Consider the following 17,780-nt stretch of genomic DNA (forward strand, 5'->3'; position numbering starts at 1 on the left):
GAGAAGGCAGAGAGGTTGGGAAGGCATCGGGACCGCGCGCATCTGTTTGGCTGGCAAATGCCTCCGATGTAAGAGGCCGACCATTATGGGGGACCCGGGACCCCGGGACGGCGTGGACCCTGACCGACCGACCGCTGCGCAGAGCTCACCGAGGCGGTTTAGACCGGGATAAAAACATTCTGCGCGTCCAATAATAGACAGCCAGTGAGTGAGCCGCAGACGAGGCGGTGCTTTGCCGGGATTCAGTCAGAGTCGGAGTCGCCAGTGGTAGGTTAACGAGGAGAGAGGGACGTGAGGAAACTGGAAAGAGAGCAGTTTACAATCTAAGTGGATCCAGCTCTGAATTTCGAGGATGATGGATGGATTGTCGATAACCAGCCGGTCCGGTCAGCCCAACCCATACAGAGCTGGGTGGGTTCATCCGGTGTGAAATCAGTCGGCTCGTATCTTCTCGTCCGCCGGGCGGCGATGTCCGCTTTCTGCCTAGACCTGCAGACGTCTGCCGTGGTTTCAGCACCACTGGAACTGGACAGCGACTGCATGGAGCCCCGGGCCAGCCCCGCCGCTCAGGAGCCCGGCGGCTTTCAGGGTCACCCGCTGCGGCACACCGGCTCTGGAGGCCTCGGTATGGCCTTGGAGGAGGAACTGGCCATGCTTACCGGGCAGCGGGACGACGAGGGGGGGCTGTCGGACCTAGAAACGCCCGCGATGGGGCAAAACGCTGACTTACTGTCGCTTTTCCGTCAAAAGGAAAAAGACTTGGTTCTAGCTGCTAAACTCGGCAAAGCGCTGCTGGAGAGAAACCAAGACTTGACCAAGCAATATGAGAAAATGCACAAAGATCTCAACGAAAAATTAGAGGTAAACCAAGAACAGGAAATGTAATTTACTCAGGCTTTAATGCTTCCGTAAGCCTCTTTCTGGTCTGTCCTCAAAATGCTATTATCCTATAGCCAAGTTTGGGCGTTCGCAATGTAAACAAACTCAAGAGGAGGAGATGAGTTGCGTATAGCTTGATTCCCCCCTTTTTTTTTTACGCTAGTGTATTATTGTACCTAAGGTGCTATAAGCTTGGAACTGGCTACGTCGAGTGAACCGAAACATGCTGGTCACTCTGATCCGAAGGAAGAGAGCGAAGTGCACTGTCTGACCGACAGCCAAGCTAACAAAAAGGTGTAGCACAATCTGGGAGTTTTTTTTTCACCCGTCGTGTTACCAGCGAATGCTGTGCAGCTCATGTTGTTTTCGGAATCCTTCATACAAGCCAACACGTGGCCTGAGAAGCCGCAGAAGACTAATCCTGTGGCTGTGCAGGGCCTACTGTATCTACTGTACATCTGTTCAGCCCTTTGATCCATATTCATCCCCATGTTGCAGCTCAGAGAAATACTGTAAGCTGCCCCTTAATAACAAACTCCTCTTATTATTGATGTCGTTAAGGTTCCTGGTTCTGGTAACAGCGACTGATGTTGTTTTGGGTTGTGTTTTGAATCTCTTTGATCCTTCCTTTTGTTTTTGGCATGTGCCCAGAGATGAAAATAGTGGCCACACAGATGCCAGCTGCTTCAGCCTCAGGGCTCAACCGTAATAACAACTCCCATCCAAACTCTGGCAGCCGCTGGTGGTGCAGTGCATCTGTTCACCTTCAGTGTCATCTAGAGAATAGAAAGAAGCACCATATTTTCTGAGCTGTCACTCCAGGAGCCACGGACACAAGAGATTGGTTCTGTTCAAAATCCCTAAATTATATCCCAGATTGCACCAGATTCAATTTGTGTTTTCATTCCATATCACAGTTGCAGTTATTGTCACTCTTTTGAACTTTGTTGTGTCTTGTTTTGTGACAAAACTTCAGTTTCTGGTATAGGGCACAATAGTCGAACTTGCTTCATATGTTTTCCTGTTAATGCTAAATGTATAGTTATGGCACAGTGACATCATCGGCACCACGATGGAAACAAGTCTGTGACTTTTGCACAGAAGGAAAAAAAGTTATTGGCAATTTGAGCCTTTTAAAAAAACCTGACTGTGCCTTGAAGTACCAGCATCTGCGTGAAGTCTCTGACGTTGTCACACCTTCAGTGTTTTCATTTGCTGCTTATGTTCTGTAAAATTAGGGCAATACTGTAGATGAAACCCAAGCAAATCAAGGTTTGACCATATCACCCTCTCTCCCCTCATTCGCATGCAGCACTTGGAGCAGGAGAAGCATGAGCTGCGTCGGCGTCTGGAAAGTCGAGAGGGGGAGTGGGAGGGCCGTGTGGCCGAGCTGGAGACCGACGTCCAGCAGCTGCAGGGTGAGCTGGAGCGCCACCAGGTCCAGCTGAGAGAGGCTGACAGGGACAAGACCAAGGCCATCAGTGAGCTCTCTGAACAGAACCATAGACTGCTGGAGCAACTCAGTAGGGTGAGCAGTGTCCGTGTGTGTGTGTGTGTGTGTGTGTGTGTGATTCAAGTGTACTGCTCCAAACAGACTGGGCCAATCCGCACGGAAAATTCAATTAGTCTGGGCTTTGAGTCAGTGTATCACATGGTCTCAATACCTCTTTTAAACACTCTTCCTCCCTACCAAGAAACATCTCTCATGGAAATGCCAGCGTGCGTGCGCGTGTGTGTATACAGTATGTGTTTTTCCCTGGCGCGCCTTAGGGGCCACTCAGTCCAGTTCAAGTCCGCCTGGCTGACATGAAATAAGGTGCCCAGCCAAGTGAAGAATCTTCATCCTTCGGGGGGGGGGGTCTACCGCCACTCAGCGTGTCTCTCTCTAGCTTCACCTGAATTATGCCAACTCATCAATATAAAAGCCGAGCTTCCGGGTCTTATGTTGAATAATTTAAAAAGATTGGACTTCACGCTCACGCAATGGCACTATGAGTATTGACAGGTAATTCGAGTGCAGTTATTATGACTGGCAGAGTAGAAAAGGTCAGATATGAGATATGTAGAAAAAACAATTGATAGACAGACAGACGGATAAGATACGTACATACATATAGCAGTGCTCAGGGCTGACAAGGGGAGCTATATTCTTGCTGACGTGATGCACTGGACACACATCAGGGTGAACCGAGACTGGCAGTAGATGCAGACTGACGGAGCTGAGAGCGCTGGCCTTTGTAGCTGCAGCCGATTAATCCCTTGCTAAGGAGCTCAAACACTTCAGTTGGCTCGATCTACACCAAAACAAGGACACTTTATCCATACGGAATATTCACACTTAATGCCATTGTTGTATTGAATGTAACACTGTTTTTGTTCATTTGCCCACGCTTTGTACCTCATTGTGGCTTCATTCCCACACTAGAAAAAGTAACGTGGCTTGTCACTGCAACCGTACAGAATGATCGATAATCGTATTTTCCAAACTGTGTCTCATGCTTAGCAACTATTATGTCATAGGACTGAGCTTGCTTTTCTCCGACAGCAGGACTACGTCATGCTGCCTAGCCTGTCCGAGTCTAAACACCTGTAAGACAATTATATCAACTCAAGGGGCTGTAAACGGAGGCATCACAGTGTTGTCAGCTGCCAGGAAGGCTGGCTCTTGGTGCCGAGATGGCATTTCAGGGTGCCCAGAGCTGTATACACAAAGGTTGACAAGCCCGTACAGGTATTCTGAAATCGCCGTCAGCGTGCTGTCTATGGCAACGCTCACATTTGTGTGTTTTGTTTTCCCCACCTGGGAGACAATCTGATCCGCTGCTGGGCACACGCTGCTCAGGGAGGAGAAGGCTATGTGTGGCAGATTTTAACTCCCAGCTCGCCACTGCGCAGAGCATTGCTCCTTGTTGTCTTGATCAGATGGAAACAGCCTCCTGCCCTATCCTGCCCTAACACCATCATCACATTGCAATCAATGATTGTGCTGGGCAGGTCAGTTGCTATGGGTTGCAGCATAAGCAGGCACTTAGCATAATTAAACTGCATTTAATTTAATTGAAACCTGGGTGTGGGAATATATGAAGATATTCCCTGAAAGTGGTCCGTATTGTGTTATGGTGTATTGAGAGCATATCTTGTGGTCTTTGTGACTCACTGAAATTCATGAGACCTAATTGACTCCATCGATCCAGATCTCATGATTCAGTGCGTTGAGCAGACAGAGGGAGACCTGCTGGGTAATAGAATAAATGAGGTCAGCTATAGTGCTCTCTCTCTCTCTCTCTGTTTCTCGCTCTCTCTTGTTTTATCCTTTTTTCTCTGTCTTTCTTGCTTTCTTCTCTCTCTCTCTTTCTGGGTTTATTACTAAGCAATGGGCTGTGACTAAGTAATGTTAAGTGTTTACAGCTCTGAGTGAACAGAACGTAAACTGTCCTGAGGAAACCCTGCAGCAGTGAGGCCACTGGAGGACTGCTGTTTTCTTCTGCCCCACGCATCTCTCGTAAGAGTTAATTCTTTAACTGGAACAGCCCTACTATGATTTAATCGGTTTATATTTTGCGTCCTGTAAACCCTGTCCAAAACTGGCACATGTTTCTCTGTCCATCAAGTGAGTATGAGTTTGATATTGTAGTCCTTTGGCATGCCTGCTGAAAATCACATTTCAGAGAGTGGTGACTGGACAATAGACAAATCTATTGAAGACCAGGCTCCTAAGTGACAGAACATCCGCATCCACAAGTTTTTTCCGCTTTGTGGGTACCATTACAACAGTGTGGAGGACAAAAAATGACTTATTAGCCAATAAATAAATACATGTTTTAAGTAATTAAAAGTATAATAAATATATGCTGAAATTAATTGGAGAAATAAATAAATACACCTGTAAATGAATCAGTAAGTAAATGTTGGTAATTAATCAGCATATAAATAAGTAATTAATCATATTTCATAAAAGTAAAACATTTCATCACTACTACATACATTTTAAGTGTACAAATAAATAAACAAGAAATAAACAACACGCATAAGTAAGATTAGATTAGTAGAACAGTAGCAATAAATTAGTAATTTATTTTTTTATTTTCTTTATTTTCTTTTATTTATGTATTGATTAATCTATCGGTGAATAAGTAAGTTTTCGTCCTCTGTATTTGACTGCCAGCTTTTCAGAGGGTGATGTCTAAACCAACCCTTTAAAGTGTAGATCTTAGAAATGTAGAAATAAAGTAAAGACATTTTTTCATTTATTTCTCAGTTACTTACCAACATTTTTATTAATGATCTTTATTTATTAATTTGATTACTTCTTTGTGTATTGATTTTTAGATTTATTGATTTCATTTGTTAAATGAAATACTGATTCCTTTGATATTTTTCTGCATTTACTTATGGAATTATTAATTTATTTATTGAAGAATAAGTCACTTTTTGTCCTCCATATATAACTACCAGCTTGTCAGAGGATGATTTGTAAAGCAAACCGTTCAGCCGAAGATTACATATATAAAAAGAGTACATCGCCCTCCTAACAACTCAGGAATCAGTTCTTAAAGGAGCCTTCAATTGGTTGCAGTGGGATGACCTTGAGAAGGTGGGGCTTTCCATAGGAAGTGATGTAAGTCACGGGGTAAGATGCAGTGCAGAGGGGATTAGGCTTTAATCCATGTTAATAGCCTTGCCATATGCATTCGGTCCAGAAGCAAAACAACTCCAATCCATACTCTACTTAATTAATAACAGCAGGTAACTGAGATATTTGGGCTAAGAAGATCTAAAAATTTAATCTCCGACTCTGTCGTCACGTCTTTTCCTGGGCTGACACACATACTCCCTGTGGTTATTCCTCTGTGGGTATGTGTGCATGTTTGAGTGCATTTTCCAACACTGGCGATAAAACTATACATTTTATTCAATACACCTAGAGAAAATAGGTTCCATTGTTCCAGGACTTGAGCCAAGGAGGGGTGTGTTGGTCTCTTTGGGTCTTGAGTGTGAGCACAGCCAGTCTCCTCAAGCCTAATCTGATCAGAGTGAACCAGCAGGAAAGGGACCTTTCTCTAATTACATCACCACACACGCTTAGAGACGGCTGAGGAGGCAATGACTCCAGCATAAGTATCCGACTGCTTTATGGCCATGGTCAGTTCTACTTCCCCCAACCTCTAGAATTTACCTAATTCAAATTTGAAAGCAATCTCCAGTGACTCATCAAAATTGTTTATTTGAGGCTATAGAGAAGGAATAATTCCTTTTTTTTGACTCGCACTTACAACAATTTAACAAGCAAGGTGTTATGTGAATATTTTTGAAGGACAAAAGCAGAAATCTGGGATCCTATATTGTGTCTGGCCTCATTAGTACAGTGTATCCAGATCACACTCTGCACAGGATTCAGTTTCACTCTTCCTTTTACAACCTCCAGTCAGTTGTGAACATGGTCCCTGGGCATCTGTCCAGCTATCATCTGCGTTCATGTCCAGTCACCGGAGCACGTAACGTCTGCCTGCCATCCGCCCGAGGTAGCTGTTGCTCTCCAGATCAGTTCTGTGATTGGTACGTATTGTCACTCTGAGGGGTTGTTATGCAACCGGTTGAAAGCGGGGTTGCCCATCCTCCATAAGTCTAGACTAGGCAGCGCTCTGTGAAAGTGACTTAGGAATATACCAGAAGCATTGAGACCACAAGTCACAGCTCCACCAATCCTGCTTCTCCCTGGTTGCTATGACAACTAGAGTGACATGCAAATCGAAACTCCATGTGTTGTTACCATGGGAATGTGCTCTACTGAATGGCACAAGGATTACGGTTTGATGCTAGGTTGTGCCACCAAAGACCCATGATGCACCTGCAGTCATATGTGCTAGATCGTGTTCCACAACCACAGTCCGCCCGCAGCTGAATCAAGAGGGATATCTACTTTTCAAATTTCGGCTCTCCTCCTCTTCCTCCTGGAAAGTGAACGCAAAGTATTTGCTCGGGTAAATGTCAGAGTACAGAGGCTGTAAAGGAACATGTCTCTCTGACGAGCCCTACTCCCTGCTAAAGATTGTGTCGCAGCAGTCTGATTTGCCCCTGTTTGTCCTGTCGTGCTGATAATGTTTGATCTGCGACATCTGAGGAATTTATGATTAAGAGTAAGTGACTATCTGCAAATAAGGCAGTCTGCAGTGTCAACCCTGTGATTTTTCGATATGACTTCAGTCTGTCAGCGTTTTTTCCCCGCACAGAGGAGATGGCATCATGCAGCTGTCACCTAGAAACCCACATCTGGACACTGTAGCAGAACCCACTGGTTCAGCGACATTAGCTCATAGTAATACAAGGAGACTTAAGGCCTCGGACATAATGTAGTTGCAAATAATACTTGTTTGAGTCTGTTTAATGCTTTTATCCCTTTTATTTTTTTAAACAATTCTTTAACAATGTGTTACACACATCTTGTACCATACATCCAAGATTTCAGTGTTTAAACTCAGATTCCCTCTTTTTTATGTATAGCATTGAGCTTCCTCTGAGGTGACCTTAGGGTTATATGCATTGGTTATATTCATTGACAATAGTTTTAGTTGAGCCATTCATATCTGTGTGCAGATCAGTCCTCAACACTTTCATAAAGTAGTTTAATTGGAAGCATCTAAACTTCCAGACTTCCTTTTCAGACCATATTTTACCATTAACTCCTGGAACCGGATCCTATGTTGGAGGATTATACACGGCAGTGATGCCTTTCTCTTAGTATTTGTTAAACCTTCTTCGAGTGTCAGGTGTACACATGGATTTGCCACACCACGATGAAACCTACGAAAGCTATTCAGTATGACTCAGTCATCAGTTAGGCTCATCAATCAGTTAACCATCATCTCAGTGTAAACCACACTCATTATGTTTTGTGATTGACAACTTAACTTACGCTTTTCGAGTTGTTCTGATTTTGTAAACTCAGTCTTTTTTTTTGTTGAAAGTATAATAATTAGTAGTTATGATATATTATAAGTTATTTGCAGCCAGCTCTAATAGGTATACAGTTTTAATTTTCCAGCATGGTGGAATATTAGATATTACGGTTTCCCTGCCATGGCCCATAAGTTTTCACAATACTTGAATCTCAGCCCTTTCTGGAACAACATTGCCCTCTTGTAAAAATCACACAGGGTTACAACAGAGTAATTACAGTGCTTCGATAGTGTTAGTTACTGTTCAGAACGGAGCTCCAGATCGATGGAGCTGAAGCAGAGTCATCCTGACAGCTTTTCCTTTCCAGGGACTCGCAGCAGAACTCTGACACAGACTACGACCAGTGTTATCTAAGGACAGACGTGAACTGAAGTGAGCTAATGTATGTAGACGACCAGCTGTTGAGCCTCTTTAAATCTCTCTGAGCTTCTTGAGAAGCTGCTGCAGTGGGTAGTGCCACCTAAAGGCTGTAATTCATATTGATGCTATAAGTCATCTTCATCTTCACTCAGCACATAGTGATAGAAAGTAAAAAACCTGAAAAATATACTGATAATTTGAACTTGACACTTCCTTGTTAAAAGTTTTTTTAGTGATATATACACCATGTTTATTTTCCTGAGTGGAAAGTGAGTCATTTTTAGGATTTTGCTGTTGCCATGGCAGTGATGATAATGCAAACGGTAGCTTCCTGAGTGCAGCTCTATGCTAATGAAGCCCAGCCAGGCACTGTGTAGTCTGATCCCACCTGTCCAATAAGCTCAAGTGATGCACTGAGTCTGCTGCTGTACTGGATTGCACAAATACTGAGTGGTGGACTATTTAAGGCTTTTTAAAAGGGCCATGACATTTGGGTAAAATTGTGCTTTCAGAGGAGCAGCTATCAAATGCAACTTTTACAGGAACGGACTGGAGAGGGCTGATTTACAAGTAACACGATGTCAGTAGCACTAAGTACACTGTGAATATCAGTGTGTTTAGGCATTGCCGGTGTGTGTGTGTGTGTTTGCATCTGTGTGTGTGCTTACACTTTCCATCAGACTCCAATGAGTCACCTCAATATCATAGTAAGGGAACACAGACTAAAGAGCTGCTTTGCAATATTTCTAATCTAACTGAGCAGTTAAACACTTTAACAATGTGTTGTTGTGTCAGCATTACCAAGAACAATATTTCAAGGGGAACTCCCCAAATTCTACATATTAAAGTCTGTTTACAGGTCTACTGCATAGGTTAAAAAAACTGAATGAAGTCTTTTGTGGGAAGTTTTATAAACTGCCTCAAGCGATGTAGCTTGAGTCAACGTGGGTTGGGGCTGAGGACTACAAGTTTGAAAATGAAAAAAACCTGGGGGTGTGGAGTTAGAAAGAAGTGAACTTACCAGACCTCTGTAGCCTGCTCCTCAGCTCTGCTGCAGGCTATCGACTCTAGGCTACAGCAGCCAATCCTAGCACAATACACCTGAATCTGACTGAACTGTCAGTGGTCAAGTTGCACTCTGGGTAATGTAGGCGCCGGGCTTTGACAAAGAAGGAGAGGGTGTGGAATAACAAAAAGATATCTGTTTCCACCGCTTGATTTTGATCCTTTCGCTGTCTACTGTGAGTCTGACAGTGTTGTAGCAATGCAATGCAAAATCGGTGGAGTACTCCTAAAGAACAGACTCACTTAAGGCAAATGTTCTGTGTTCTGTGTCTGTCTGTCTCTGTCCAGGCTGCAGAGGTGGAGAAGCAGCTGTCCACTCAGGTCCATTCATTACGGGACGACTTCAGGGAGAAGAGTATGTCTACGGGCCAGCACATGACACGACTAGAGACTCTACAGGCTGAGGTGAGCCACTGTCAGTAGCAGTTTTCCAGTATACATCACTTGATACTAAGTACAGTTGACTGAACTGTACTTTTTAGTGTGCACACAGCGTGAACAGTAAACCACCAAAAGTGAAACATAACAGAAAAGTAGAGCTAGGTTCTGTTTGCAAAATTAATGTTGCAATATAATATTGCAGTTATTGGTTCTCAGCAAGAAGCCTGATTGCCTAAGATGACAGCAGATCGCTAGGGATTCAACTTTTGTGCCATTATCCCGCAATTAGCAATGGTGACATTGACGATGGCTGCTGTTCAACAACAGTTACATAGTCTCACTTTAAAGTTGGGGTTTCTGGTGAGGCTAGTGTTCACCTACCACCTGTCATGCTACTGGATGTGCTTCTTCTGTCAGGGCACTTTGTCTTAAACGTTATCTTTTCCCCTCTTTCTGTAATCTATATCTTTATCTCTCTCCTCACCCATTCCTCCTCCCCTCAACCTCCTTCCCACCTGGTTGGAGCAGCAAGGGCTAGAAGTGAGTGGTTACCAAACGCTGTCTGTCAGCCAGACTGCATGCTGCATGTAACGTGGTGTAAAATAATAGAAACAAGGATTGCACCTTTATTTGTCTTTGAATTTACAATTGCCTCTACTCTGTCCAATTCCATGAGTTGATCGTAGGTTCAAATTAGGATCATATGTTGGCACAGAAGGTTGAAGGAAATAGAAGCCAAAAAAGGTATTTATACTGTATACACATGAAAGATCCATATGTGACATTGCCACATCCCCATGGCAATCCCTGTTTCCTGAGAACGAGCATGGAAAACATGCTTGGGAATCAGAGCATGTGATGTGTTGTGATGTCAGTCATGTTCATGTATAATATCAGCCAGATATGTTATGAATAAAGGTACTGTTAGAGCATAAAAACAGCCGAGATTTCCCCTGTAGCTTCTCTTCAAAGCCAGGCAGAAAACACCCAGACTGCAGAGCCTGCGCTATAATTAGGAGAAAAGGCTACTGCTCTATATTTGGTGGAGATACTGCATTGTCTGGGTGCTCCTTCTTTTCTAATGCTTTGCCGGTTTATGACATGTGCTGATGACTAATGACTTTTTGCCCTGTTTGTGTAGAGACTGAGACTATAGCAGCCCAGAAATATCCAGAACTTGGCAATGTAGATGCCCGTATGGCGGTGAAAGCAACTGATCCACATGTAAGCTCCTGCACTGTGAAGTAGGTTACCAGATGTAGGTCAAAAGCAGGAGGGATAAAAATGAACAAAAACTGATGTTTGTTTAATGAGGAAAGCTGCTCAGGCAGCTAAAAAGAAAAACAATTCATGAGGAAGAAGTTGTGCTGCTGCAGTGCCAGCCTTCAGTATAGGGCCGCTACATAATCACAGTAAGGAGTAAGCTGATATCAAGCTATGTAGAGACGCTAACATATCACCAAAACATTCCTGAAAACGAGGGTGGCAACTAACGCCTACGCCTTTGCTAGGCAGCAAACATTCTTTAGAACAGTGGGAGTGCTTTTTAATCCTGTGTAAGAACCCAACTTTGCCTCAGAGTCAGGAAAAAACAAAAAAAAATTTAGCCTTTAATCAGGTCCATAGCTGCCCATCTGTCTGCTATTGACCAGGAAATCGAAACAATCCTCAGTTTCTCCACTTAACGCCTATTTCCTGTGGTGTAGTAACTAACCGGTGCTGTTTGACACGTTAGATTAAGATGCTGTCGGAGAGGAAGATGGAGCTGGAGCGCCGGGTGCACGCAATGCTGGAGGAGAACGAGCTGCTGCAGAATACAGTGGACGACCTCAGAGAGAGGACGTTGGTGTTGGAGAAGCAGTGTCATGAAAAGGACCTTCAGGTACGCAGACTGTTAGATCTTTGAGGGTAGCTGCCCCCTCTGTAGATATTGTACATTACCTTCTACAAAGCCATTTTTGTGCTTACCCACTACAATTTGCCAGCACTCCTGTCAGACCTCTACAGGCATTTGTCCTTTTGCACTGTTAAGTCCCAGTTTTTGCCTCCTTTGTTTTTTGTCCAGCTGCGACAGAGCCAGCTGGAGCTCCAGGAGGTTCAGGTGTCCCACAGGCAGCTAACTGCTCGGCTAGAGGAGCTGACAGATGAGCACAGCCTCCAAAGCCTCACCCCACACCCATCCAGCCTGCTGTGTGAGATAGAACAGAGCATGGAGCAGGAAGAGCAGGAGCAGGAGAGGGAGCAGGTAGTGATTATTATGTTTCATTGAGTCCACTCTTCGTTTGTTTTAGACTGCTGTTAGCACCACAATATCTAAACCTTCTCCCCCGACTCGACCGTTTAGTTGCGTCTTCAGCTATGGGAGGCCTACTGTGAGGTCCGTTCCCTCTGCTCCCATCTGCGGGGGAACGACGTCACAGACTCGGCGCTGTCCACCGACTCTTCCATGGACGAGTCCTCAGAGACGTCCTCAGCCAAGGATGTGCCTACTGGCAGCCTCCACACCAGCCTCCTGGAGCTACGGAGGCTAACACAGAATCTGCTGGATGGCAACGAGTCCACGGTAATGAACAACGCTCCGGCAGCTAGTCCGCACTGGCAAAACAGCCTCTCACTTCAAAAAAAGTACCAGTAATGCATAATTTTAGGGATCCCATGACTTCCTAATAATTTTCCAGGAAGAACTATGTAATTTGGTATTATTATAGCGCAAATGGAGACAATGGTACAAGACAGTGTAGTAAGCACCCAATCATTTATTTTAATTTTTTAAGAAAGAGTAGTTTCTAGGGGCGTTTATTCTGCCTCAATTAAGCTTGTTTTGTAAACTAAATAGAGGGCTTTACTGTGGCATACTGAACAGGTTTTGTATTGGGCTTGTCTCTGTTGCTCAGCTATGAAAATGATATACTATAATGGGGACACAGTATTAACTGACAGTGGTGCATAGTTATCAAAATAAATATGAATTAATTATTGGAATATTCTTCTCCACATTCGTTGAATTGTATGCTTGCGTGTTGACGGTACATTTTTTCACATTCAGCCGTCTTGCCGTTTGCAATCCAGCTATTTTCTTTTTGAAATCCTTCCAAATCACACGTTGCTTTCCAGGAAGCTTACTATGAATTTAAAGTTTCTAGAAATTTAACAGGAAACTATATAACCCAAAAAACAAAGTGTTACCAAAAGGGATACCTATTCTCATAAAGTTAATGACGTTGCAAAGTTGAAACAAATTGTCTAAAACTTACAGCTAAACAGGATACTATTTTAAACACATACAACAATGAACTATGGGCTGTAACCGTACATAAACAGTGAGTGTGGGTTGTGTGTTGTAAGGGCTCGCGGCGCAGTGATGAAGAGGCTCTGGAGGAGCAGGTGAGGAAGCTGGGGGAAGAGCTGAGGGAGGTCAGAGAGCTGTACGAAGCTGAGCAGGACAAAACACGCAGCAGTGAAGAGGAGCAGCTCCAGCTGCACAATCAGGTATCGACGTCTATAACATATCCGTCACGTGCACACTCATGCACGTTATGTACTGTCCATTACACATAACAGATTAGGTGAGGTAACACTTGAGCTGAAGGCAAAAGTCTTCCCACCGAGGCTCGGCTCATTCATGTGAAAAGAAAAGTGCCAGACAGCCCTCATTAATTCAAGATCACACCCAGCATTTCTTGGTGGAATAACATTGCATTAAGGAGTGCCCACGTATAAGAATATCGTTTGGACGACCCAGTGCTGCAGATGTATGTTGTTTGTAATGTAGGACATTGCTTCAGCCTTGTCTTCTTTCTGCAAGGACAGCTCACTCCCCCCTGTGGGTTCGAAATGCCATCTTACGTGATCTACACAAACTAATCCCCACACACACGGGTCACTTATTTTCCCGCTGAACTGGGTCAACTAACTATCTCCCGCATGAGCAACCCTCTGTATAACTTTGCCATTAAAGCCTGGACGCAATCTTGAATTTGAGAGGCCTGCGTCTCACAGATCTGTTTTATTCTCCCACGTCAACTGCAGATGGCGCTGCTCTCTGTGGAGATGTGCTCTCTCCGGGAGGAGAACCAGCGGATGAGGACGATGGCTGAAGTCCGGGAGCCCAGCGAGCGGCTCCAGAGTGCTATCAGAGACAGAGACGACGCCATAGCCAAGTAGGAGCACATCTCATCATATGATGAATACTGCATAACACAGATGCAGTTAGAACTCCCAATAATATAACACTTTCACCAGTCATTATATAGAATATGTAGCAAGTATCAGGCCCGATATAATAAATATACTGTCCTTACAACATATAATATAATAAGCCCTCTTCATCCAGTCTTATCAAAGAAACCCCCTTATTTGGAAGAGAAAATGAAACTGAATGGTAAAAGTAGTACCCACACTGCTTACAAACATTCATCACAGTTCACAGATCAGCCTCTTGGTTCAACATGGACCCTCTGCAGTTGTGTGCGCTCACACAGTCTTCCTGTGCAATAAGCGATATTTCCAACATTTTGGGTGCACCGATTTCCTTGCAATAGATTGATGTAGAGAATATGGCTAAACGCTTGGCTTGTCAAAAACTGACTGCTTGGGTTTTTCGCCCCGTCAGACTTTACTGTAGCAATGTCTCTGTGTTACCAGGTCTGAGCAATGACATTTTTTCTCAAGCATAATGTTTTCAAACTCAATAGAAATGATGATCAAAAGTACAAAAACAAAACCTTTAAAATTTTCTGCATATAGCTGACACGCAGAGATTCGATGGATACAGATGGAAGATATTTTCATTCTCGGCTTTTGCTCAAGGGAATAGTTGGACATTTTGGAAAATCAGCTTAGGTGCTGGTAGGAGGATTTTTTTTTTTAGCTTCGGAGCTAGTCAGACTAGCCATTTCCCTGTGTTTCCAGTCTTTGTGCTAAGCTAAGCTAATTAGATCTGGCTTCATAGTAGCTTTATATTCAACAGACAGACATGAGAGTGGTATTGACATTCTCTTCTAACTCTCGGTGGGAAAGTGAAATTCCCACCGAGAGTCGAACTGTTCTTTTGAAGGAGTTAGAAAAACCCCTTCACATCCATCACCATGTGGAGGGGTTTTTCTAAGGCCTTCATGCTAGTAGGGTACCTCTAGTCTCTCTGTCTGTGTGTCTTGCAGAAAGAAAGCGGTGGAGATGGAGCTGGCCAAGTGTAAAATAGACATCATGTCTCTGAATAGCCAGCTCCTGGACGCCATCCAGCAGAAGCTCAACCTGTCGCAGCAGCTGGAGGCCTGGCAGGTGGGTCAAAGGTCACAAGCGATTTATTAGTAAACCCTAATGGTCCTTTTGTAGTATTTTGGAACAGGTCTTTTAAGGTTGTTACATCATGAAAACTGTTCTGTAAATGTAGTTTCTGGAGGAATTGTGTTCATCCAATTGTCGATGAAATTAGTGAGCAGATTATTATATAACGTATGTAAGAATGAAATGACACTGACTGCTAGAACAGTTTGTCCATTTTCCTTTCCTTCCCTTTCACTTGTGTTTAGTGTCAGTGTATTTGAACACTTACAGAATCTCTGCACATACACTAAACCACTCACTTAACCTCTGAGGGTGTACGTCAGTTGGTTGGCTGTGACGGGTGTCAGTAAGGAAGCATATTACATATGTGTGTGTGGGTGTGTGTTCCCTCCCTCCCCCTCCTCATCCCTAACTAGCAGCTCTTTCCTCTCTCTTCTCCCTGCCCACAGTTTGCCTCCTCAGGGCTCTTTACTGTTTGGCTCTTGTGGTTTCTGATCTAGTGGCCTTTCTCAGCTTCCGTACCGCCCTTTCTCCCCTGTGGTACCCCCCCTCCTGCCTTAGAGGTGAGCCAGAGCTGCGCCATCTCGCCGTTTCACCCTGCACTAACCCGACTACACCATGCTGAGCCATTTCATGCAATGGTTAACTGACTCAGGAGAAATGCCCATCCCAGCTCCCTTTCCCTCTCAAACCATTAACCATCACAGAGAAACCATCCAGACCCAGCACCCTCTCTCTCTATCTGGCTGTCTCGTCTCTCCATACACCTGTATCCCTGATATGAAGTTTTTTAGGAGATGGGTCCACTGGTCACCTCTCCTGTTGAGAGATGACAACACAGACCTCAAAAACACCCCTGTCTCTGCAGTAGATCTCAATGCTCTGGTGGTGCATGGTTATAGGGTGAAAGAAAAGATAAGAAAAAAGATAGAAGGTGAGTACGTGTGCAAATTAAGTACTGAGCAGCTTATCAGAAACACACAGTTGCTTTATCTCTCGATAGTTACTATTAACAAACCTGGCAACATTTCCCATTCGTTAAGTCAAAGTATTTGGTGCAATTTAGAACAATGAGCAATAAATCTCAGGGGTCACGAGATGACGACAGGACAGCAGAAAAAAAATGTTTATGCAAAACAAAATTATGTTTTTTATTCAGACTTTGCTTTAAATACTGAATAATTTTACCTCCTTAGGCCTCTAAAAGATATTCAAATAAATTAGTCTGAACGGAACAATTACTCTTTAACTAACTCTTCCGAACACAAGGACAAATGCCACGAATGGATTGTTTAATTTTAAGGGCTCATGAACGGAAAATATCATCTGGAAACTTCCAGTGACTTTTTGAGAGGCCAGAAGCCATTTTCCCTGAAAGATATTTGGCTGAATCTCAATCACCAACTGCTTCCTGTCCTTATAGAATGCAGCCCCTGGTAATTCAAAGCATCAGATTTTTCATTATGTTTAATGCTGAATGACCGACTACGCAAAGAAGGCAACTGACGCGGGCCCCAGAACTCCAGGGGGCCTGAAGGCTCCAAGCTGAATGCGCTTCAACTGGATTGTGTATCATGGAATTGAGAATTTCTTTGGAAATATGCACCTCTGTGGGCAGCTGTAGCCTAGGAGATAGAGCAGATTGTCCACTGTCGCAGTGTTGGACCCCCAACACTGTTTCTCCAGACGGTCCGGGCAGCACCTCGCTGCTTCTGGTGTGTAAGTGTGTGTTTGAATGGATGAATGAGAGGCAAATTGTAAAGTGCTTTGGATAATAGTCCATATATCTCTAAAGTATAAACTGAGGGCCTGTCAAAATCTAATCTTCATTGTTTTAGTTTTGTGCTTCTTTTGCACATATTCCTAAATAAAGGTTTTTTTAATCAAATTACCACACAGCAACTCTGGTGACATTATTGAAAAAAACTGTAGAAATTGTGTGTTGGAACAGAGATGAATAGGCCTTACAACTCATTTTAGCCGTGGGGCCCCTTAATAGGTTAATCCAGCCGTGATCATTTCTGTGTTTATTTGAACAGTCCCAGAATGCAGAACTACCGGACCGGGCAGCATGCTGTTCAGGATTAATTACTATTTAGAAGTAGAACTGATACACAGACTCAGTTTTGAGCAATATTAAGCACCAATAAGTGATCTACCAGGGGTGAAAGGTGATTGTGGTGTCTGTAATCAGCACCTAGCAGGTAAATTGATCAATGAGTCCAATCTCCCAAAAACTTCCTCTAACACCCCACCATATGCCCTCTCTGTGTGAAATTTCTCTCCTGTTTTTCCCTTATTCACTTTTCTGTCCTTGGCTGTAGGATGATATGCACAGAGTGATTGACCAGCAGCTGATGGACAAGCACCAGGACGAGTGGCGCTCAGCCCCTTCCTCCCTGTCAGGGTCATCGACGGCCCACGGCGGTCAGTCCTCCAGACGTGCTCACCGCATTTCCGACCGGGACAAGAGACTTTTCTCTTTTTTCAAAAAGAACTGAGCCCTGTTGGACTGGCCCTGGGCAGAGCAGACAGACAGAGACAGACGAAGCGAGGGACAAGGAGGGAATGACATCGCAGTACAGGGGTAACAACACAGCCAAAGACTGGCAGTGGCACACACTGAGGTTTGGGGGGGGGTCATTTTGCACTTTATCTGTCCCATTACTCTTCTCCTTACTGATTAAATTGGTGAGTGCTGACAGTGAGAGATAGAAATATAAGAATAGGACTTCCCCAGAGGCTTTGGCTTAGGCCCCTCTCATAGAAAGCTACCGGTCTTACAGAACATGAGCAGGGTCACAAAGTTTACCTCCAAAGAGGAAGGTTTCCTTGTAGTGCCTATGACCATC

The 17,780-nt window shown here is 44.1% G+C and overlaps 1 protein-coding gene across 1 annotated transcript; it reads left to right on the forward strand.

Annotated features, from left to right (window-relative positions):
* Nucleotides 1–468: 468 nt before the first annotated feature.
* On the forward strand, nt 469–17,429 carry bicdl1 (BICD family like cargo adaptor 1). Its single transcript, XM_040156110.1, has 11 exons — nt 469–861; nt 2,192–2,407; nt 9,550–9,666; nt 10,171–10,182; nt 11,378–11,524; nt 11,708–11,887; nt 11,987–12,205; nt 12,988–13,131; nt 13,672–13,802; nt 14,802–14,922; nt 17,253–17,429. Exons 1-11 carry the CDS (start codon nt 469–471, stop codon nt 17,427–17,429), a joined length of 1,857 nt encoding a protein of 618 aa, XP_040012044.1.
* The last annotated feature ends 351 nt before the right edge of the window (nt 17,430–17,780 follow it).

Source organism: Xiphias gladius, chromosome 19 (assembly GCF_016859285.1).
Source record: "Xiphias gladius isolate SHS-SW01 ecotype Sanya breed wild chromosome 19, ASM1685928v1, whole genome shotgun sequence".
In the NCBI taxonomy this organism is placed as follows: domain Eukaryota; kingdom Metazoa; phylum Chordata; class Actinopteri; order Istiophoriformes; family Xiphiidae; genus Xiphias; species Xiphias gladius.

Bases quoted from the DNA above. Each gene is read 5' to 3' on its own strand.
- bicdl1 (XM_040156110.1), top strand. From the start codon at position 469: ATGTCCGCTTTCTGCCTAGACCTGCAGACGTCTGCCGTGGTTTCAGCA. The intron at 11,888-11,986 runs GTAGTGATTATT...TCGACCGTTTAG, and splicing joins AGGAGCAGGAGAGGGAGCAG to TTGCGTCTTCAGCTATGGGA. The intron at 13,803-14,801 runs GTAGGAGCACAT...TGTGTCTTGCAG, and splicing joins AGAGACGACGCCATAGCCAA to AAAGAAAGCGGTGGAGATGG.